The sequence below is a fragment of the Nannobrachium achirus genome (genome assembly GCF_963921795.1).
Source record: "Nannobrachium achirus genome assembly, chromosome: 5".
In the NCBI taxonomy this organism is placed as follows: domain Eukaryota; kingdom Metazoa; phylum Chordata; class Actinopteri; order Myctophiformes; family Myctophidae; genus Nannobrachium; species Nannobrachium achirus.
The window spans coordinates 64165140-64190188 of NC_137814.1; the positions used below are offsets into that span (position 1 = coordinate 64165140).

The window sequence follows — 25049 nt, forward strand, 5'->3', positions numbered from 1 at the left end:
TGATCAGTCGTGGGTCTCAGTGTGTGAAGGTGACTTTGACCGGCAGGATGTAGAGGTGGTCTGTAGGGAGCTTGGCTGTGGTACTCCTTCAGTCCTCCAGGGGGCACTCTATGGAGGAGTGAATACTCAAATGTGGACCAAAGATTTCCATTGTGAAGGCAATGAGTCTGTTCTCTTGGACTGTAGAACCTCACACTCAATTAAAAACACTTGCTCATCTGACAAGGCAATTGGACTCACTTGCTCAGGTAAAAGACCAAACTATTGTCTATTTTGTCTATAGTTCGTCAAAAAAACAAAAAAAAACTATAATGTGTTTTTACTGCTCACTCTCTTGTCTCTGTACAGAGTCTGATGATATCAGGTTGGTGGGTGGAAGCAGTCACTGTTCTGGAACACTGCAGATGAAACACCAAGGAGAGTGGAGGCCAGTAGTTAGTGACTATTGGAACACAGAGGCATCAAACGCAGTGTGTAGGCTGCTGGACTGTGGCTCTACTGTTTCAAAACAAACAAGTTCTGCTAAGAATTACCAACCAGTATGGCGTATTGATAGATTTCCTTGTGATGGGACTGAGTCTTTGTTGACACAGTGTGCAACAATGGACTTTGATATGGTGTCTGACACTGACTATGAAAGACTGGACGTGATCTGTTCAGGTAACACAATGGGCTTTGTCAATGCCAGTAATCGTTACAGTGTCTGTCTGTTTTTTTGACTGTCTGTCTGTAAACAGGGTAACATGATTTTTCTCTGTTGTTAATCATTGTATTTAGTATGTCAGTGTATATGTATATTCTCAGGGTCATGGTGGCGCTGTCGGTAGCACTGTCGCCTCACAGCTAGAAGGTCCTGGGTTCCCGCCGAGGGACGCTGTGGGCGCTGGGGGCGTGTTCTCACCTCTGCATCATCAGTGCCCCACATACCCACACAACTAGGGGGGGGTTGGCCAAAGGGCCTTTCTGCGTGAATGTTGCATGTTCTCCCTGTGTCTGCTAGGGTAGAGACCCTCACGAAAGCATGCAGTAATCCTAATCTCTATACTGCCTCCTCCTGGCCAGCTGGGGCACCTGATGGAGGGGAAAGGAACTGATTGGAAAAACGTGTTCCTTCCACACGCTACATCCAACCAGGGAAGCTCCCCCCTGTCAGGTGATAAGAAGCGGCCTGTCACTCCTCATGCACTGAAGGAAGCATGAGCTCAGTTCAGGCTCCCCATGTTGGCAGAGGGAGCGCAGTGCCCAGGATTACAGCTCAGGCAATTGGCACAGTGTGCCAATTGTGGGATTGTGGGATAAAGATTTTGATTAAAAACATATACAGTATAAGTATATGTATATTCTGTGCTTATGTCTGTGTGTAATGACAGAGCTGATGGTATCTGGTCTTACAGTATGTAGGAACTCCTGGAGGCTGTTAGGCTTTCTTCACAAATGTGTTCATAAAGGTGTCTACTATCACCTCTGAACTTTGTCAAACCCAACTCCCTTGACATACTTTGTGGGAGCCAATCAAAGTTGGGGGAATCCTGAGGGCCTGGGATTAGGAAAAAATTAAAATGGCCAATATGAACGTATGAGGTGTGTAATTAGGGTATTTTTGTGCTGCTGAATCCATTCCAACCATTATTTTTCAGTTAAAATGACTCCTTGGCCATAAAATAGGCCACACCTACTTTTGTGTGTCCATGAGACCTTCACCTTTATGAACACATTTTGTGAAGGAAGTTATTGATGTAGATTTAGTTCCCAGATTGATGTAGCAATCGGCTAACTTTTCCTCACTATATATAGTCTTGCGTAGCAAGACAACTATTCCACAATCTCTGAATGCTATATAGAGTACTACACCTCCTGAAATCCGCGTAACGGAAGCTGGCATTTCCGTTCACAAAAATATATTTTAAAATGTAATTTCTGCTAATCAGCTATCTAAATATTCTTAGACGATTTGTATTTATATTAGATTAAATGTGCGTGACTGTGAAAAAGAAACATACGTGTGGAGGAGGCTCCACTTCCGCTTTGCCAGATTCGCATGATCAGACTTCCTTTTATGCAGAGTGACGGAAGCATTTGAACACTGAGGGAAGCAACAGTCTGGCCACGCAAGACTAGATGTGGACTGATGATGATGATGATGATGATGATGATTATGATGAGCATGATGATATATTTCCTGATATACCTTCTCTCTCTCTCTCTCTCTCTCTCTCTCTCTCTCTCTCTCTCTCTCTCTCTCTCTCTCTCTCTCTCTCTCTCTCCCCAGAGTCAGTGAGGTTGGTGAATGGGACTAGTGTATGCTCAGGCAGAGTGGAGGTGAAGTCTGATCAGTTGTGGCTCTCAGTGTGTGAAGGTAACTTTGACCAGCAGGATGCAGAGGTGGTCTGTAGGGAGCTTGGCTGTGGGCCTCCTTCGGTCCTCCAGGGGGCGCTCTATGGAGAAGGGAAGGCTCCAATGTGGACCAAAGAGTTCCAGTGTGAAGGCAGTGAGTCTGTTCTTCAGGACTGTAGAACCTCAGACTCAACAAGATACACCTGCTCATCTAACACGGCAATTGGACTAACCTGCTCAGGTAAAAAAAACGAAAGACATTTCAAGAGTAAATAAAAACAATGGCCCAGCCTGCCAGCAATTTTTCGTTTTTCAAGTAGTCACAGAATATTTATCTCCCTTACGAACAATCCCTCGATCGACACGGACACAGAGGCTTTGTGGGAGTTATTTGGCCTGTCCGTTCTGTAGTTATTGGCCATTGAAAATACTCTGTTTTGACACAAAATATGTGGAATGGTGGCTTTCGTCAAAACATTGTTTTCTTACTGCTCACTCTCTTGTCTTTGTCCAGAGTCTTATGATGTCAGGTTGGTGGGTAGAAGCAGTCACTGTTCTGGAACACTGCAGGTGAAACAGCAAGGAGAGTGGAGACCAGTAGATAGATACTATTGGAATATGGACGCATCAAACGTAGTGTGTAGGCAGCTGGACTGTGGCTCTGCTATTTCAACACATACAGGTTCTGATTCAATATCCAAACATGTGTGGCTTATTGGATCTCCTTGTGATGGGACTGAGTCTTCACTGATGGAGTGTGGAATAGAGAGTTTTAAGCATACATATCTCCATTTCAGTGAAACTAGAAGCGTGGACGTGATCTGTTCAGGTAACACATCTGACTTTGTAAATGCCAGTAATCGTTGTGTCTGTCTGTCTGTCTGTAAACAGGATTTCCTTCTAGAGCATATTTAATCCCAATATTTAGTATCTGTGTATCAGTGGTGTGTTATAGAATCTTTTTGAGGGCATACTACGATCCGCGGCCATTCATGTGGCCAGTGCATGTGCCAGTGCATAATGCCTATTACATACGCTACTTTGAAAGGTTCACGAGAGCATACACCTTTTCTATTATTTTTGTTCTTCACAGTACACGGCGTAGACCCCCTTGTCAGGTAGAACACACCACTGGTGTGTATTGCTTATGTCTGTGTGTGTGATGACAGAGATGATGGTATCTGGTCTTACAGTATGTAGGAAAAACTGGAGACTGATAGGATTGTAAGGACTGTAATCTGTCTGTACATTTCTCTTCACCTTTAGCCTTAAACTGCCCTCAACAACCCACAAATAATATTTTGCATCCAGCATTTAAGCAGTGCAAAGATGATCATCTCCAACCTACAGTAATCTAAAGTTAAGGGAAAACAGGGTTGAAAGCCTGATTTAAAAGCCCAGTCTTTTAGACAGATGTAGTTGATGTATTTCCTTATGTGCCTTTAGACTCTCTCTGATAAAGAGGTTTTTGAGCGGTGCTAACCGCTCCTATAGACCGCTTTTTACCAAAACCATGATGTCACAAATGATGATGACATGAGTCCGCTAGACCAATGAAACACTTCGATTCTGTTGATCTGTCCATGATGTCATAGTCACATAGGCACCCGATTGGTTAACTCTGATTTAGAACGCGTTTAGGCCGCCTAAAATACTTCATAACGCGTTTAGGCCGCCTAAATACGTCATAAAACATTATTGAGCGGTGCAAAAAATAGTTAATTTGAATTCCTCAATTGTATGAGTCATGTATTTTATCTATAATACATGAAAACAAACCACACCTTTTGACAGAGCGCTTTAATCACAGGGCCCTGTCTAAAAGTGTGGTTTGTTTTCATGTATTATAGAGATATCCAGCTCAAGACAATTTTGAAATTCAAAGAATATAAATACACAGCTTATGATTATCATGTAGATCGAAGTACAAGATTTACCACGCCTAACCAACCCCATATCCTGGACACTTCATGGGAGCAAAAATACAGTAGAACCTCCTTCTCCTCTTTGGATCTGCAACTACTGTTGAATGCTGTACAATCGGTCTCTCATCTTGCCGGCCTTCTGGCTAAACTGGGACAGATGTCTAGAATGTCTAGAACCACTCCACAGCAGATGTGGGAAAGTCTCGACCAAACAAGTCCAGTATTTGTCTGCAACTCTACAGATCCTTTTGTCATTGTAGTTAAAGTAAAGCAATAGAAACTGTGCATGACATTCCAGCTGCTCTTCATGCTCTTTGGTCTTGGTCTTCTCAGCTATCATTTGCAAGAAGACATCAAATATTGTCCCAACAGAAATAACACTCTGCCACATGCCAGACTTGTATTTTCGAATGACTTTGTCTACAAAGTATCTGAACATGACCTTTCAGGGTCATTAGAATGCACTATCCTCATGTATTCTAATCTTTAGGTACCGGTATGTAGACATGGCAAAGTCCAGCTTATGGTCCTTATGGTCCATGCGGCGGATCTCAGACATGTTCCTCGCCACCGTAGCGGATCTTCTGAAACTCAAAGGACAGAATCTCCTCGCCATCCTCACCCTGGTCCCTCTGGAGAGCCACGAGCTCAGCAGAACCGTTATTGATTGCCCAGTTCTTCGGGCCCTTCGGGCCCAGCTCTTCTTGAAGGATTCAGTCTAACCATAAAACGAGCGCTCCTTCAAACATCGTCTAAGGTGGGTCTCTCCTTGGGTCCTGAAGTGATAGGTGCATCTTATTTGTCGGTCAGACAGATTCTTTTCTGTCTGTCGGACCGTATGTCTGTAACTCCATATTCTGTCCATTTTTACCACCTTGTTCTGGAAAACAGTCTCATTGAATATGACACCAGTTATATAGGAGGACAGTAGCTACTATGATTTCAGTTAATATGCCGTCATAGGCAAACATTAATCCTAAAATTGGTACCAAAGAAAAACTACTCTGCTAAGCTCCGCTTTGTGTTACCCGATATATGGCAATTGTGACAATATGGACCAATCAAAAGCTGTTCTGACTATGATGTCATGAGTTAGCCAAACAACAGACCAATCAAATGCTTATTGTCCATGGTGTCATAAATATTAATTAATTAGAGTTGATGATGATCCACAATATATTGACATCACAACAGTAAATATCCCAGGTAGAGAAGGAAAATATATTGAGAAATATGACATTGTAAGCAAATATGAAAGAAGACCTATGGATACCCATAGCTTAATATGTGTTGCTTATCTGTTGCTTATCGTCTTCTTCGAGACAAACATGAGAATTCTCATATTCGTCTCAATTCTGTGCTCATTTATTTCTTTCTCTTTCTCCTAGAGACAAAACTAGGAGAATCACATCTATGGCTCATAAGAAGCTAATGAGAAAATGAACCCAGACATCCAACCGCATCCAACAAGCCATCTATGAGGCTTAGTTGAGATGACCTTAAGCAGTGTTTGAGAAGTATAAGATAAACAGATGAGAACTCCAATGCTGCTCATGTTTAGCTCATATATTGCTCTCCGGGCAGAAAGGAGCTACTAGCGAGCGATAAATGAGACATAGGTGAGAGCTCTCTAATGGCTAGTTTAAGTCTCTTAACTGTCTCCCATATTCTTACTTTCAGCCAGTAATGAGCAATAATTGAGATCTAATTACCCAGAACCTTCTTCTCACTTGGAGCTGTAAATGAGATACAGTATACATGCAGCTATTTTGATATAAAAACAATACAATAATTTCCTTCAATAAAACTTTATTTTCTGTAAGGTGGCAGGATGAAGTGCTTTTAACAGTACAAGACTTTTAAGGACAAGACTACTTTGGAAGAGTTTTGGGTTGTGTATTTACCTTGCTGTGATGTTAACTCTAAGGTGAACAAGAAATTGATATATAATAATATAGTTAGTTATACAACCCACACTTCGACCAAAGGGGTCTTGCCCTTTAACTAAAAAAAAAAAAAAAAAAAAAAAACTCCAGTTACTCCTCTTACTACTCATGAATGCAGTGCCAAATAAGAAAAAGTTACCCTAATCAAATGTGTCCATAATAGTCACTGCTACATAAGTGTGAAAAGTGCAAAAAGCAGAAGTGACATGCGCTCCCAGCAAGAAAAAAACAAAAAACAAAAACAAAACAGGAACAGTCAGTTCTATTACTGCAGTTAAGTTACAGTTGTCCTTACCAAAAGACCGTTGTCGCATTGTGAAACGTCCTTACCAAACAACCATTGTCTCATTGTAAAAAAATTCATCTACCCTCCAGGGTAGATGAATCTATAGTTTCCTCTCTTACTCCGGTATACGAGAATCTCAAGGTGGGAGGAGTTCTTCAAGATTGTATCCAGCTTCTTAGCCTTTCGCACCCTGGCCACTTCATCCACCCATGCAAGGTGGACCCTGCCTTCCTCACCAGTATGTTGAGGTTGGAGGCAGCACGTCATTCCAAAAAAAAAGAGAAAAAAAAAGAAACACTTGCCATAACAGATTGGTAGAACATCTGTTGCATCCTGTGGCACACGCCAAATGATCTTGTCTTCTCAGGAAGAGCAGGCTGTTCTTCCCCTTGCTGTGAATCGTCTCTGCGTTGTCCGACCAGTTTTTCCACGGATACCGCCTTCCATCCAGCTTCGGTGCCATACCGTAAGACAGTCTGCAGACAGAGAAGATAAAATTAGCTATATAAGCACAGTCAACATGTTTTCTCCACGCCAGTGATGTCGTTCGAACCTTCTCTCAGTCAGTGGGGGCAAAAAAAGATACAATGTTGCATTAAACCCTGAGACACAATCTCTTCCATTGAAACCAAAAAGTTAATGATCGTTTCGGCTTATACCTGCCACTAATTAGTGAGTTGGCATTGGCCTGAGAGCCTTTGCAAATAAAATAAAACATCCCAGTATCAAATCAGTGTATCATCAGAGCACTCAAATAACAATATACTTTTCAGTATTACAATTCAGTGCAGCATCAGAGCCCTCAAAATAAATCTTCTCAGTTTAGCATCACAACCCTCAAAACCATTACAAAAAATGTCAAAAATCAGTGCAGAATCAAGAGCCGGGAGTCTCTGGTAGGGGACCCAACAGGTAGAAGACAATATAATCTCAAAAGTATTAAATAAATAAAAATAAAAACAAAATAAAAATAATAATCAGTGCAGCATCCGAGCACTCATTTCTTTGACCCTGGGATTGACCTTGGTGGTAGCAGCATCAATCTGGTAAACAGCGATTTTCAAAAAGTGGTAGACATTGGCCAGATTCTGGTTGTATGAGGTAGCGAAGACAAAATGAGTTTTAAAAAAGCGTGTCGAAAGAGGGTTAGGAGAGTCTGGTGACTTACACAGGAATGCACGTTTGTCAATCACAATGAAGCATTTGTGTATGGTACACCTCTGGGTCCCCACAGCCAGTAGATAGGGTTGACAACTCTCGGTGATGCTGTCCAGATGCCCCTCGACACTGGTCCCAGTCTGTGACAAGAGAACTTCATTAGTCATGCTATTACAATTAATCTGTTTGCAATTCAGAGCCCCATCTTTATAGGATAGCCACCAGAATCACTTCTTGCCAAAACATGCAACCATAACAACATTCTGCCTTATCTTTACTTTGCTAAAGGGGGAGGGGGGGGAGGGGCAAAAGCAGACAATTATCACAGGGCAGTCGCTGATTATATGAGCATGGTCATCGCATGATTTCACAAAAGTATAGTTTTAAGGGTGAATGTTAGGGACAGAACAGTGAGCCATCTTAAACTTTAATTGAACAATAACCTTACCTAGATGAACTTCACAAGGTGGTCAATGGCTTGTCGGGCTGAGAGCTTCCCTGGTCTCTTGTTGCAGCCTTGAGGTGAGGGTGGCATGAGGTGGATAAGGCAAGTTGGAGGACATCTCACTGTCCCATCCTGAAAATACAGGGGGAGGGGGAAAAAAAGAAAGACATTTTTAATAAAATCTTTAAATTTTGGTTTCAAAACCAATTCCCTCTTCCATTAGTATTAGTCCTTTAATTCCAGCATACCATTTTTTAGTTGTCCTGTTGGGATTCAGCTTTATGAAGCAGATCTTCAAGGTCGCCTGCCTGGGTGAGGCCACTGTTCCAGAACTTTGCAGCGATGGCATCACCAAACATCAGACTGAAATTCTGCTCCATCTGCAGACAAAATGGAATACAGAGGACAATGGCATACATTTTTAATAGGTTCACCTTATGACCAGGGATGTGATCTGTTTAAAGTCCATTTATCATGTCAGTTCGACTTTATAGCAAGACAGTTTCAAAGCGACATACCATTCCTGCAATGTCAAGAAATCTTGGAAAGGTGATGAATATTTCAGAGGACTTCACTGGGTCATGAACCATTGCTTGGCGATGGGTGAAGGTCTGTTTCATCTTCTCCTTGACGATTGCTTCATCAGTTGTATGCTTCATCAGTGCGATGGCCTCACGACACATTCCTCACTGAAGGGGATTCTGACACTCTGTAATGATCCTTTCTCCTCCAGGTTTGGCCATCAAAATGTTTTCAATCATCTAAGTGGGAGGGGGGAAAAAAAGGGGGGGGGGGGGGGATTTGGTGGACAAATATATTTATAGTGGCAAAAATGTAAACCATGCCCCCCATAATTCTCCGCAATTGTACTTTGCCATTTACCCCCCCTGCTACCCCCTTTCAGTGGCGTCAGTTCAGAAAAAGCTAAGGTATGGCAACACGACTGGCTTCACTCACGTGCAAGACACCAGTCATGTTGCCATACCTTAGCAACAGGCATGATACATTTATTTTAAGAAGTACATTCTATTTTTCCCCCGTTTCTACAGTTTCTTGGGCTGGATATGGCAGCCTGGATTGGTTGTTCAAGTGCATGTTAGTTAACGTGCCACAATTAACAATAATGAATTGCACCTGTGCAGCTGACTTGCAGAACCTTGGAATATATACCATTTGTCAAGATGGGGAGAATACAAGTGTGAAGAATATAATTATAATGCCTTGTTAAAGTGACCATTTTTGTAAAATTTTGCATTTGTAGTTATTTTACTGTAATTTAACAACATAATAACCAGAACAGATAGACAAAGAGACATTCATGGATTTATATTTAAAACCAACTTTTATTTTCCCCCTGGACCCAGGGTATGGTAGCTACATACCCCTGCCATACCCAATTGACGCCCCTGCCCCCTTTATCAGAATCACTATCTTGATCTCCATTTCAAACAGTCATCTGCAAATCTTACCTGAGATGAGTCAGGTCAACTCTGTTCCTTTGGGCAGGACACGGCTGCAAAATGGGCTGCAAAATGGTGGTGTCTTCAGTCCCCATTGTCTGCACTGGAGCTGAGAAAGGCTAGATTCAGTCACTGAATCTAGCAACAGGTGTGATCCTGTGTTTTGTAAAACATGTGATTAGCAAGAGGGGATCATTTGTGTTAAGAGTAATGTAAAATATATTATATTATAAATAACTGTTGCGTGCCGGATCAAACAAACATGAAGCGCTTTTGCGCACTGCTGCCGGTAGCCTGCAGTAACGTTGTTCTCAAACTTTCAGGCCGCAACCCCAAAAATATTCATATTTTAACTGGGGACCCCCACCCTGACGAGCACTAAGAGTTGGGACAGTACATTTTGTATAACACTGTTCTATTGTGAAAGTCTAGCAGATCTACTTGCCCACAACTTTGTGAGCATATAGATCTTCTATTTACACAATTTCTGAGTCTAATATTTGATCATTTGGCCCAATGTTTAGTTTGTCATTTTAGAGGTATTAAAAAGTCCTTAAATTGTCACTTTAGAAATGTGCAGATACCCTCTATACACTTCAACTTTGTTGGTTTGTTTACTGTTGAGAAAACAATGATTAGCCAATCATTTGGGGACCCACTCAAAATCATTTAGGGACCCCCTGGGGGTCCTGACCCACAGGTTGAGAACCACATTTCTTATACCTCAAAAGAACAGGGGAACAAAGGAAAGAAAATACCATTATAACATTAAAAGTAAACAACAAATTATATAAAAACTGGTCAAACATTGGCCAAATTGTCAAATGGTATAAGAGACAACAATTGTGAAAATAACAGATCTACAAGCTCACTGCATTCCAAGTGCTTGTCAGGGTGGAGGGTCCCCAGTACAAATATGACTATTTTGGGGGGTCCCCAGTTCAAATATGATTATTACACCACTGATTTCAATGAGGAGCAGCCAATGGGTAGATATTTGTTGCCATATGAGCCCACACGGTTTTGTATGAACAGTATTTCTAGTTAAGAACTGGTTCTCAGACTATTTTATTTATTTCAAGGACCCCCTGTTTAGTATGCATTTGGCCATGATCCCCCATCATCCATAACTCCCCTAGAACTGTACAAATGGAACCAAATGGACCTGTTAGGGTTAATTTAGTTCCATTTGTATACTACCATTGCAAGCTAACATTAGCCACAAATCACTCACACACACACACACACACACACACACACACACACACACACACACACCAGACTGTATTGAACAGCTGCTAGCTAACTTTGGCTCTGTTAGCCACAATACCACACACAACAGGCTGCAAGCTGTGCACAAATACACAGCAAGGCACAACAAAACGTCTGCTTCTATCAAAAGGGAACCTACCTTACACATTTTGAACATTCAGTTCCATTAGGATGTCCACTGTAAAATGTTAGCAAACGTTAGCATCAGCTAACGTTAGCATTAGCTAACTTTAGCATTAGCTTTGTAGTACTGGTTGGGTGAACCTTTCAGGAAAATACACACTTTGTACAAAAACACCACAGACAACATTCTTAAGTAACATACAGTACATGTAGGTAACTTTATCCAGTGGCTATGCTGTTTCACCTACCGAAAAAGGATAAAGTCCATGAGAGCATATAATTCCTGTGTATTCTTCTCTTCAACACTGACTGACTCTGAGGTTCAAAATGGCACTGGTTCAAACCAGTTCCAAGTCGTTCCAATCTCCTTTCTGTCTCAATAGCTCCTTTCTGTCTCGCGGAGCAATAGATGAGCATCATGAGCTAAAAATGAGCAGCAAATGTTTCCTCTGGGAAAGTATAATAATAAAGGATATGCCCCGCCTCCTACAGAGCTCTGCTTCCTGGTAGATCAAAGCAATATGTGATGTCACTGTGCTCAACCTTCCCAGTTGTTGTTTGGGCAATTAACCCTTTTACTGACTGCTGCTGAAGCAACAATGCATTGTTTTTCAACTACTGTACACTTATCTAAAGATTAGATCAGATCAGATCAGATCAGGGGTCTTCAACAACAGTAGGGTGTGTGTGTATATATATATATATATATATATATATATATATATATATATATATATATATATATATATATATATATATATATATATATATAGCATTATTAGTATAGCAGTATTGAATGCACAATATGATTTTACACAATTTTATACATAAATATACAATACATGTTGTAGCCCCCTTCCCTTCCCTACCCTACAAGGTATCTCAGTTTGGGGGGGTAATTATTATAACTACTATAGTTATAATAAACGTACTATAAAGTGCTAGGCCTATACTATATTGGAAGATATCATATTTTTTTTCAATACTGCAATGTAGAAATACTCTGTAACAAATACATTTATTTAGTAAAAGTACAAAACTATTGGTATGAAAATGATTTATATGTAAAGTACAAAAGTAGAAAGTACTCATTATGCAGAATCTTTGAAAAGAGCAGATCTACAAGCTTACAATGGCATGCATTGGTAACATTTATGAGAGGCCATTTTTGCGACCTTCAGGTCGCAGTCACTATCAAAACCTCCACCGGCTGGCTGCTGGCTCATCACGTCACACCACGGTCACAATAATTTTTGGCGACCTTCGGTCGCAAAAAAGGCCATAACTCTGCCCCCAAGGGCCCGGAGAGACGGGGCCGGCACCCAAGGGGTCCCCGGGGGCCCAGCCACTGCCGGGGCTCCCTGTGGACCGCCGCCAGGAAAAAAATATGGGAAAATAGTCAAAAGTAGCCGATCATGCATGTGCTTATCTCCTGGTTATGGAGTCTTACTGGTATTATTCTGCTCCTGGATTCTAGCTACCCCCCCTAAATCACATGTGCTGAGTCTGAATATACAGGTTTTATTCCGATGCGTCAACAGGAAGTGCCTCAAACCTGCCACTTCCTGGTGTGTTTTAGGTATTACGGGTTGGTAGGTGCTCTGATATATATTTCTTCTCAAGTCTGCACGTAATTTTAAGCCTGAGGTCGACATTCAGTAACCCTAATATCCTATCGTGATTTTATAGTAATTCAAAGGAGGCTAATCCTAGTTTAACCCTAGGAATGTCGCACAGAAATAAAACACACCTCCACGTGTTCGTCTCGGTGAGCTATACAACATACTAAAAGACAGGCCCTTGACACATGATGGTTTTCGACTTATAATGCGAAATAGCTAACACGAGGGTTAGTTATTTCGCGTTTTAAGTCAAAGACGATGCGACATCAGACCTTGGTTCTGAGATATGTTGTAGAGCTCTCCGAGACGAACGTGTGGATGTCTTGGTTGGCCTCCTACGAACTTTCTTCCCCGTGATCTCCAATTTGACCAAGGGTCATAGACTCTATAAACGTTAGAGCACATTGAATGAAAGGCCGGAGAAAGCTATCTCCTCACAGGAGTGTCCCTGTGGGATGAACCTTATACTGGTGTGTTCAGCTCGCGGAGATGAACATGCAGAGAGAACGGCCCCTAAAGTTAGAATTAGGGTTAGCCTTATAGGGGTCCCTCAGAAATGAAACATACATCCACGTGTTCGTTGCGGAAAGCCGACCAATAATCTTTTTTCCGTTTGTATGTACGCCCCCCTAGAACCCGAGCTAGCCCTTTTAGAAGGGTTAGAAATTGACCAAAGCATTTTACGCGACAGGACCAACTTCATCGGACTCAGCGCCAAAAAGCTAGTCAGAATACGTGTCTTTTGGGGGGATTTTTGACATATTTTAACGTCCAGGGCCACCAAGCTGATTTGAAAAGTGACATTTATAGAGAGACTATGATCCTGGCCAAAAAATAATAATAAAAAAAAGTCAGTAAGTGACCAGTAATTATAATCATGAAGCATTATGAGTGTTTATGCTGTAATTATAGTGCAAGCATATTACATTGCATATACAGTATGCGTGATCATAGAATGCTTTATAATGTTGTTATAATGTTGAAACTATTAAATGGGGCTTTGAGAGTAATTTCTGTAATCTGGGTCTGAAAGAGATAGGCTGGATGCCCAAGACAACTAGCCTGGCGGGCCATCCCACATACTGCGTTCACTCACTCATTCCTTCCCCAGTATGAGGTCTGGACTTCCGCGTATAGGCAGGGAGTATGATCGGGGACAATCAGTGACTGCGTTTCAACTGCTGTTCGCAAAACAAGTAAAGCTTCCCCTGATTGGTCCATGTGTAGATGGTGACGCTGCAGCATTTTCATTTTCATGGCTGCCCTCAATGCAACAAGTGTAACAGTTAACGCTGAAACGATAAAACAAGCAATAAGTGAAGTTGTTTCAGAGTTGGAATCAATTACAACAATTAAAAATCAAACCTCGGTTCGAAGTGAAGCGGTGAACTTTTATTCTATGTGTTCCAGCAATGAATGTTTTTATCTGGATGGCCGAATTGTCATGTGAAGCTTGACCAATCCTCAAAGTATCCAATCATCAGACTGGAACGGACACTACACACATATTCTGGACGTACGGGACAGATAAAACCTGTTCATTCTGGACTGAAATGACCATATATGGACATGAGTTGACAGACATTTTGTTTTTGATAAAACCTGTTCATTCAGGACTGAAATGACCATATGTGGACATGGGACACACAAAGCCACTCCTTGGAAGCGGATTTCACCGCTTCAAAAAGGAACAGGAGTATGTGCTAGCGGAGCTAGAGGCCGGAAAGCCGTTCTTCCGACTGGATGCACTTTGATGACAGATGTTTTGCCTTGCTGATTGGTTAGAGGAGTCTGTCTGTCAAGGCAAGTACTCCCGCCCACTTTTCAAGCTGCCTATAGGCCAAAGGCCAGACCTCATACTGGGGAAGGAATGAGTGAGTGAACGCAGTATGAGGGATGGCCCGCCAGGCTACAAGACAACAGCCAATGGAGAAGCCTTAACCATTAAGTGGAGTTTTGGGAATAATTCCAGTAACCTGGGTCTGAACGACGTGGGCGGGGTGCCAATGCAGAAGCCTTACGATTCAATGGGTTTTGGGGATCATATGCGTTTTGCATCATATGATGCAAAATGCATCACTAGTCATGCTGAAATACTAAAATATCTCAAAACACAGATTGAACACAAACACAATAAAATAAGATCTGGTTGTCCTATAGGTGAAGTGGGCCTTTAACTCTGATAGTGGATGGGTGCATTTTGGTTCTATTTGTACACTCTATCAGTTACCCATAAGCTAGGGTCTAGCGAGTCACATTTCCCAAACACTGTTGAGACGTTTTAGACTAGACCTTTTCATGTACTGTATATTGAAGCTGTCATAAAAATAAATATGATACATCAAATTGTCCTGAATTTGTAAGTTGTATGACATGCTAGAAATGAGACTAAGAGAATTTTGAGAACATTAGGGACAATCCATGTTTCTCAAGGGCATCTGATTATTCAACTTTAACTGAGATCTAGAAAAGAGATACCGATGAGGTAATCTTGAGAACTCAGTTATATCACTTGTGAGACTGATTTGAGACTAAATATAACAGATGCCATTGAGACAGTTTAGAGAGCTCGCATGGAGAGCACTGTGAGAATTAGCTAAGACACTATGAAAGAGATACCAGTGATCTAATTTAGAGAGCTCAGACATTGATCACTTCGAGACAGATCTGAGACGACGTACAAGAGATAACAATAAGAAATGTTAGAGATCTCAGATCGTGATCACTGTGAGACTCGAACCATGTTTATTTCTCAGGAGTCATGATTGAGAAGGATGAGAAAAAGGACTTCGGTCTCAACTAGTGCTCATCTTTGTCTTAAGACAGAAATGAGATATAAAGTAGCACTTAATGGTGATTTTTGCTTTGCTATGGGTATAGAGAATATTTGCTTAGCACAATTTGTCAAAATGTATATGCCAGCATGGAAACATTCAGGAAAAGAAACACAGCAATATTTGCAAGAAGTCAACACATCAGATGAAATTCCAAAAGAAACATTACATTTCTATATTACATATGAAGGCATATCCCATATCCAACTTCCACCTATATACCGGTAGCCCTACATGAGATCAGAAAAGATCCCAAGAACTTATGCTGACCTTTTATGCTTCAGTGAGACATGGCTGAAACACAACAACCTAGACACAGATTTGCATATAAATGAACTTACACTTCATTTAAACTCCAAAGGACCAGGAAAAGGATTAGCTACTTACTACAAACACCAAAGGTTTAAACATAAAACAGATGTAATCGATGACACCATGCAAATCACCATGATGGTCTCTGAAGAACTAGATGTAATTAGTGTCTATAGGAGCAAAACAAATAACACCTTGTTCAACAAATTAATAGCATTAATCAACCCTCTCAAATCAACTTTGATTTGTGGTGACTTCAACATATGCTCAGCTGATAAACCCAACAACAACATTTCACATGCAATAAAAAACATTGGATTCACTGAAATTGTACAAAAAACAACCCATTTCAACTGAGGACACATAGACCACGCCTACTTCCTTAATAAAATCGACAGCAATTCACAATGTTGTCTATATAGTTCATACTACACAGCAAAAGACCATGATACCCTATTAATAACAATAACTAAAAACACAAAAGAACTATAAATAATAAATGTGTTCCTATATATTTTATATATATATATATATATATATATATATATATATATATATATATATATATATATATATACATATATAAAACTATGCCTAACCCTAACCCTAACCCTAACCCTAACCCTAACCTTCGTGGGGTGAGGCGCTATCATTCCTGCCAGCGCGACGTTGTTGTGGCTCAAAGCGACCGCTTGTTCCGCCCCGTGCCGCACGGCGAGTGCTCCGTTTCTCGAACGTACTGTTTCTCTATCATACCGTGACATATATATATATGTGTATCTTTTTTTGTTTCTTTTTTTTAAATCTTTTTCTTTTACCATTCTCTCTTTTTTCTTTTCCTTTTCAATCCTTCTTGTACTGTTCTCTACAAGATATCATATCCTTATGATACAATTCTGGAGTAAAAGATAAAGATATTATTTAATATCTTCAATTTAAAAGGGAAAAACATTTATGATTATTTATAGAAAAGGCTTGAAAATCAAAGTCCACAGTATATCATACTCCCTAAATATCTTTGCACCGCTCACTTCGCACAGGTGCGATTTTTATAGTATGTTTCTATTTTAATCATTTGTATGTCATTACATGTGTCTTGTCATTAGACATATAGATAGACATATAGATAGTTCATCATTTTATTTCAGTTGGCCATTAACCTCATAAAAACACATGAAAACCAGAAAAAGTAGAAAACTATGGCACCACCTCTTTAAAAGACACCAGTTTAGGTGAATGAACGGGGCAGTATATGCTGCCTTATCTCTACAAATGCCTCGCCTGGCAGGATAGCAGTTTCTCACAATAATTTATGTCTGGACGCTCTCCCTCCCCTAAGGGAATCCTCATCTTTTAATTTGTCACGGTAACTTTACCTGAGCCATTTCAGTTTCAGAGCTTTTAATTCTAAGAAAATTTTCTCTCTCTCTCTCGCTCTCTCTCTCTCTCTCTCTCTCTCTCTCTCTCTCTCTCTCTCTCTCTCTCTCTCTCCAGAGTCAGTGAGGTTGGTGAATGGGACCAGTTTGTGTTCAGGCAGAGTGGAGGTGAAGTCTGATCAGTCGTGGGTCTCAGTGTGTGAAGGTGACTTTGACCAGCAGGATGCAGAGGTGGTCTGTAGGGAGCTTGGCTGTGGAGCTCCTTTGTTCCTCCAGGGGGCGCTCTATGGAGAAGTTAAGGCTCCGATGTGGACCAAAGAGTTCCAGTGTGAAGGCAGTGAGTCTGTTCTCCAGGACTGTAGAACCGCAGACTCCAGAATGACCTGCTCACCTGACAAGGCTGTTGGACTCACCTGCTCAGGTAAAAGACGAACTGCAATTGTGAATGTATTGAAATTCATAATGATGCTGTAATACCATTGTTACCACTTACTCTCTGTTTGTACAGACACTGGTCATGTCAGGTTAGTAGGAGGAACCAGTCACTGTACTGGTAGACTGGAGATGCAGCACCAGGGAGAGTGGAGACCCATTTCCTATTCTTACATGAAAAACAAGAAAACCTCTGCAGCTGTAACGGCAGCTGTAGTGTGTAGACAGCTGGACTGTGGCTCTGCTGTTTCAGAAGAAACGCATTCTGGCTCTAAACAAGTATCTGTGTGGCGCGTTAGTTCTCATTGTGATGGGTCTGAGTCTTCACTGAGGAAGTGTGGAACAGCAAATTCTGATGATTCCTATATGACAAAGGAGTTGATTTGTTCAGGTAATACACACAGGCACTTTACAGCCGTACTGAGTTGGGATGGAGCTCGTTAATTTTTATTGATAATGAGCACCTTATTGATCATGCTTATCGAGCCAGGCTTTTATCGAGCCCACTATTGAGCTTTTTCTGTTATTTTGTGGAAAGACATGATGAGACAATATCAATTCTGAAGCTTATATATATATATATATATATATATATATATATATATATATAGAGAGAGAGAGAGAGAGAGAGAGAGAGAGAGAGAGAGAGAGAGAGAGAGAGTTTACAGTACTATTGAATTGAATGAATTAATAATAATAGCCTACTGTAAAACTATAAATTGTATAGGTATAATATAAACTATAGGCTAACATTTCCATGTATCTTTTCTTTTTAACAGCAAATGCATTTTTTCCATTATCAACAAAAATCTATATGCACTACATTTGACTAGGGCCTTCAAATACAGTACTAACAGACAGAAGGCAAGTCAACCTTTTAATTTTTTGGAAAATATTTGAAGAAACTAATTGTTTACCGTCTCTTTAAAAGTGTAATTTATAACGCATAGTACGACGGTGTCACGCAACAAAAAAATACCCAATCAACAAGATCACACTGTGTCTGCTCTCACCGTGTTGTGATCTTGTAGATCCGCTATTTTCGGTAGACTGAGAAGAAGTCACGCTGGCAACGCTACGGATTCATTCGCACGGAGCGATAAATTATAACTCTATGTTAGGGATTTTGAGTATCCCAAACGGATTATTATCGATGGAATCATTCATATTTTCAAGCACCACATACTTTGGGTGGAAGAGAACGGTTGTCGCGCTGCTGCAACAGCCGACGTCACGTAGGAGTTGTTTCAACTCGTCGCAGACATGCAAAGTTATTGATTGCACTTGGGTCTTATGTGATGCACGTAGGGTTGTTCGATATGGCCAAAAAATAAAATCTTGATTATTTTCTCTGAAATCTCGATTTTCGATTTCGATTTTTTGTTAAAAGAATAATACATTGTTTCAACTATTTTGTTTTCATTTAAAAAATGCAAGGAAATGATTTTTTTTTCATTATTGTTTCATTTTTTTGATTTTTTTATATAGCCAAATAGCAAAATGCAATAAAACAATAAGGGTATTAATAATAATAACTTTAGTTGCACAACAATCACATACAGAAGTTAACTTAGCGTCCTTAGTGTTTCATTATCAATAGTGAGTGACAAAACAGCCAAAACAAGCCAGCTCTTGGAGGCTGGTGAAACGGGTAAAAAAATTGCTAAGGCGAAGGCCGCCCCTGCACCACTCATGCACAGAGATGTTGATTGATTGTAAACGGAGGAGAAGCGCTTCGCTTCCCGACGCAAAATTAACACAGTGACAGGGACAGGAGGAGTAGACTACAGTAGGTGGGTAATACAGAATTAATAAGCTTCTTTCAAACTACAACAAGAAGTAAGTTTACCAGCTCAGCAGCGTTTTGTTCTGTTTGCTGCCTGAACCATCGCGAGTGAGCGGAGTGCGGTGGTGAGCTCTGCTCAGTCTGACGTGCGCTAAATGCGCATCAAAGAAATGACACATCAGAGAGAAAGGAGTATTAATTTGGTGTCGGACCTTGTCGTCCTGCTTTAGGAGGACCGGGCTGTGTACTTTTTGCGCGTGCAAGGCTCCAATGAGTAAGAATTTCCCTAATTAAAGTGAAAATCGATTTTACGATTTCCTTTTTTTTAAATCGTCCAAAGGAAAAAACCCGGGTTTCGATTAAAAATCGATTAATCGAAAAACCCTAGATGCACGTCGAAGTGTTCCCTCCCGAGCATGATTGCATTTAGCTCTCCCCTTGTCTTTTCAAAAAGGTAACCAAACTTTTTAGTGTTTCACGCGTTCCACCGTTGTTCTGCGGCACGCATGCACTTCCAAAGCACATAACTATCAATGACAATGACGCAATGTACCTCCCGGCCCGGCCGCTATAGCGGCCCATGACGTGACGCTTACCCGATAACAGGCTCGACAAGCCAAAAGCTTATTGATACTCGGGTCTCGATAAATTCAGAACCGGGTTTGTAATGGACCCGGTTTTCGGGTTCCATCCCTAGTACTGAGTATCTTATTTTCATCTAATTATCATGTTACCTTTCAAGCCTCTCTCTCTCTCTCTCTCTCTCTCTCTCTCTCTCTCTCTCTCTCTCTCTCTCTCTCTCTCTCTCTCTTTCTCTCTCTCTCTCCGCCTCTCTCTCTCCAGAGTCTGTGAGGTTGGTGAATGGGACCAATTTGTGTTCAGGCAGAGTGGAGGTGAAGTCTGATCAGTCCTGGGTCTCAGTGTGTGAAGGTGACTTTGACCAGCAGGATGCAGAGGTGGTCTGTAGGGAGCTTGGCTGTGGGCCTCCTTCAGTCCTCCAGGGGGCGCTCTATGGAGAAGTGAATGATCCAATGTTTACCAAAGAGTTCCAGTGTGAAGGCAGTGAGTCTGTTCTCCTGGACTGTAGAACCTCAGACTCAACTAGAAACACCTGCTCAACTGACAAGGCTGTTGGACTCACTTGCTCAGGTAAAATAAACGATAGCTTTACTTTGGATTCTCATTTCACAATTAATTAATGCAATGAATTGCTTGCTTGATTTATTGACTGATGAATTACTTGTTTAACCGTTTACTCTCTTCTCTCTGTACAGAGCTTAAAAATGTCAGGTTGGTGGGAGGAACCAATCACTGTACTGGTAGAATGGAAATAAAACATCATGGAGATTGGAGACTAGCAGATGATGACCACTGGAACCTGAAGTCATCAGCTGTATTGTGTAGACAGCTTGACTGTGGCTCTGCTGTTTCATTCAAATTGAATCGTGTTTCAAGAGATCCTGCATGGAGCATCACATCTTCATGTAATGGATCAGAGTTTTCACTGAGGGATTGCATGAAACAGGAATCTGAGCATTACTCTGTATCCTATACTTCCAATGCACTGGAGGTCACCTGTTCAGGTAAAACAAAAATTGTTTGTATGTATGTATGTATGTATGTATTAGGGCTGGGACTCGATAAAAAATATATAATTAATCAGAGGCTTTGTAATTAATTAATCAAAATTAATCGCATGTTTAATCGCATATAAATATTTGACCTTAGAAGCATTTTTTTCAAGTAAAACATATTTTGTTGTACGAGTGAATCAACGAGTGAGATTTCTAAATCTAAATTTCGCATCTATTGGGCCAAGCAAAGCGCTCCAATTGGCTACTTCTCCCATTGCGTTTGTTGTCTCTTCTTGGTTGGTGCATCGCCATGATCGGTATGTCCGAAACTGAAGGTTCTGTGGTGCGATTAAAAAGCGTTAATTGTTTTAATCGCGTACATTTTCTGTAATTAATTAATCGCAATTAATCAGTTAAAGTCCCAGCCTATATATATTTATATTGGAGGTTGCGCTAGTATTTTTAACAGCTGGTCACCGTGACCGGCATGATTAAAATTTATCGGACATCTGATAAAAATACCGGACATAATAATTGTAATGCATGGATGACAAGCAGGTGCAAAAACATAGCCAAAAACAACAGTTTAAGTCCTGTTGTGTACTTGGGACTGAACGAATTTAATGTAAAGGAGTAGTAGGCTGTACAAAAAGCATACAGCTTCATCTTGCATAAGATAATTAATTTATATTGGACTATTCTTGCGCAGGCTCAGGCTGTGTGTTTGCACGCAAACTGCATGGTTTCATAACAAGTTGTTATTGTTACATCGAGGCCAACACATGTACAGAATAATGAGAAATAGCCTGAAAGTGAGGTCTGCGCAAATGTTTCATTGGTTGATGGATTCATCTGGCCAGAAATTAAACAATTATAGACTACTCACTGATATATGGTCGAGTGGTCACGATAGTGCGTCCATGCATCTCTGTTATGCAACTTTGGGAAGGTTAAAGGCTTTGGTGGTGATCTTGTACAGTTTCCATAACATCTCCTCATAAAGAACTTCAATCGAGTGTATAATGTTTGTTTTATATAGGTTGCAAGATGACGCTGAAATGGACTGCTGTCTTCTCTCTCCCCCCAGCGCCCCCGTTCGCAAATTAATGTATAGGCTAAACAGTTTTGATAATACAACTTATTTTGACTGTCCATTCATCATGTACAACTTAAACTCCGTGCTCGTATTCCAAACCAATGCAGCTCACTGAGAGCTTAGCGACAACATAACAAACCGACAACTGTGGTGTGATTGTGCTATGGATGAAACTAAGACTACAGAGTCGCTGTGTGCCGACGTCACCAGGGTGCGTCTGGCGGGAAGCACTACAGTAGTGGTAGAGACGGTCAGGATACTCTGTGAGAGCTTAATAAATTATATCCACGTTTACAGTACAGTTGGACTCACGTTTGCGTCATTCAATAACACAACATGGTGTCAGAAGTCCTGTAGTTAACGTGGAATGTGTGAAGAGGATCCTTTGTACTCAGAGGTAAAGAGAAAAGGACAGAATGAGTGACGTGGAGGATGGAGCCGCGGTGCCGGCAAATGGAGCCGGGGGCTGCGGGACCGGTAGTCGCAGCGGGACCGTGTGCCACGTTTAACATCCAGCCACTGCACTGACTTTTCAAAACCACAGGAGTGGGACAAATGGATCCGGAGATTCGAAAGATTTCGCCTGGCAAGTAACCTAAATCCAAGCTCTGAAGAAAATCAAGTAAACACATTGATTTATTGCATGGGTGACGAGGCTGATGATATCCTCCATGGGTTGAATCTGACAGAGGATCAACGGTGTACATATCAAGGAGTGCGAGGGGGACTTCAAAACTTCTTTGTTGTCAAGGAAAACGTCATCTACGAGCGTGCCAAGTTTAATATGCACAACCAGAAAGAGGGGGAGAGTGTGGATTTGTTTGTCACTGCACTATATGCCCTGGCAGAGCATTGTAGCTACGGGGTGCTACACCATGAACTGATCAGAGACAGAATTGTCGTCGGACTGCAGGACAAGGGTCTGTCTGAACGCATGCAGTTGGACGCTGATCTAACACTGGAAAAAGCCATACGAATGGCACGGCAGAGCGAGGAGGTGAAGAGGCAGCAGTCTTAGCTGCGAGGGGACACCAACTCAGAGGCAAGTGATGCTAAATCTGTTGACAGAGTGTTCAAGAGCAACTCAAAGACTGCTAACAACAGACCTAACTATGCTAATAGCCAAACAAACAAGTCCCACAGTACTCAATACAGCAATGAAAGGGGTGCACAATCAGTGTGTCAGAAATGTGGCAGCTCTCCGTCCCATTCATACCGTGAATGTCCTGCTAATGAGGTGAAATGTCATGCCTGTGGGAGGAAGGGACATTTTAAGCGTGTGTGCAAGTCTAAATCTGTGCATGAAGTTGCAGAGGACGAAGAGGATGAGGAGGGGATCTTCCTCGGCAGTGTCACTACAGACGGTGACCCGTGGATGGTCAAAATTGACATTAATCAGAGCAGTGTGATGTTCAAAATCGACACGGGTGCCGATGTCACCGTTTTGCCACACAAAGTGTTCCAGAGCACATACAGAGACAATCCACCTACACTCAGAAAGGCGACAAAGCCACTCCTGGGACCAGGGAGGAGCCCGCTTGAGGTTGTGGGCGTCACCGGGCTGCTGCTGAGGAGAGGTGAGCAGGAGGAGATGGAGGATGTTTACATTGTTCGTCATGTGCTTACTGCCTTGCTGGGGAGATCTGTGAGCTGCAGGCTGGGGCTTGTTGCACGACTAGACAGTGTCACTATGGAGACATTATAGGAGAACTACCCAAAATTATGCACTGGGCTCGGAGAGGTGCGGCAGCCGTACAACATCAAGCTGAAACCAGGGGCTGAACCTTTCTACTGGACAAAGTCAAGCAAGAACTGTCCCGCATGGAACAACAAAGTATATCCTGCCGTCAGTGGAGGAAACATGCTGGCTGGAGCCAGAATTATTAGTAAGCTGGATGCAAATATGGAGTTTTGGCAAATTCCCCTAACAGCCGATTCAGCGAAACTGACAACTTTCATCACACCCTTCGGGCGCTATTACTTCAAGCGGCTACCTTTTGGAATAGCCTCCGCCCCTGAACACTTTCAGAACCGAATGGGCTGGAAGGGCTGGAGGGTGTCGTTTGCCACATGGACGATGTGCTGATATGAGGCTGAACACAGGAGGAGCATGATGCTCGCCTGCATGCCACTCTGGAGAAGATTCAGGAGGCAGGCATCACTCTGAATGTCGATAAGTGCGAACTGTCGAAGTCAGAGGTGACATTTCTAGGCCATGTGATCTCCGACAGGGGCATTGGCCCAGACCCAGGCAAGACTGAGGCCGTAAGGAAGATGCCGGAGCCGACGAATGCAACAGAGTTAAGAAGTTTTCTCGGAATGCTGAACCAACTTGGGAGGTTTGTGCCACAGCTGGCTGAGAGAGATAACCCTCTCCGTGACCTCCGGTCCAAAAAGAACTGCTGGGTGTGGGGCATCGACCAGGCGCAGGCCTTTCAAGATTTAAAGGATGCACTGACGTCTACACCAGTGCTAGCCATGTACGATCCCAACAAGGAGAGCAAAGTCTCAGCAGACGCGCCATCGTACGGGTTGGGAGGAGTTCTTCTCCAGAAATGGGAGGAGGAATGGAGGTCGGTCTCTCACACCTACGGAGCAGAGATACGCGCAAGTGGAGAAGGAGGCTCTGGGGCTGACCTGGGCCTGTGAGAGGTTCCGCAACTTCCTCATTGGAAAGCATTTCCAGATGGAGATGGACCACAAACCTCTCCTGAGTCTCCTGGGGTCCCAGGCCCTGGATGCTCTACCTCCTCGGATCCAAAGCTTCAGGATGCGTCTCATGCGCTATTCTTACTCCATCGATCATGTCCCGGGAAAATGCCTGTGGACAGCTGACACACTGTCTCGAGCTCCTGTTAACACTCGGGTCACTGAAAATAAATCACTTCTTCTCTGACTGCATTTATCTGTCAAAATGACCTGTAATTCTCTCCCCCTTTTGGGCCAAAGAGTAAGTAGGACATCACACCTCCTCCCCTGCTGCCAGTGGGGGTTCTATTGTCTTCTAATAGAACCCCCACTGGCCGCAGGGGAGGAGGTGTTGCTCTCCTGGGCAGAAATGGAGAGAA

General features: G+C 42.0%; 1 protein-coding gene across 1 annotated transcript in view; it reads left to right on the plus strand.

Annotated features, from left to right (window-relative positions):
• Positions 1 to 25049, plus strand: part of LOC308285263 (uncharacterized protein) — a 734101-nt gene that overhangs the window by 71897 nt on the left and 637155 nt on the right. The window contains exons 21-28 of the mRNA XM_080725980.1: positions 1 to 248; positions 349 to 660; positions 2270 to 2575; positions 2849 to 3163; positions 17212 to 17514; positions 17602 to 17916; positions 20155 to 20460; positions 20586 to 20894. The exon at positions 1 to 248 is cut by the window's left edge and continues 58 nt beyond it. Coding sequence (XP_080582106.1) covers positions 1 to 248; positions 349 to 660; positions 2270 to 2575; positions 2849 to 3163; positions 17212 to 17514; positions 17602 to 17916; positions 20155 to 20460; positions 20586 to 20894 — 2414 coding nt within the window. The remainder of the gene's footprint in view (positions 249 to 348; positions 661 to 2269; positions 2576 to 2848; positions 3164 to 17211; positions 17515 to 17601; positions 17917 to 20154; positions 20461 to 20585; positions 20895 to 25049) is intronic.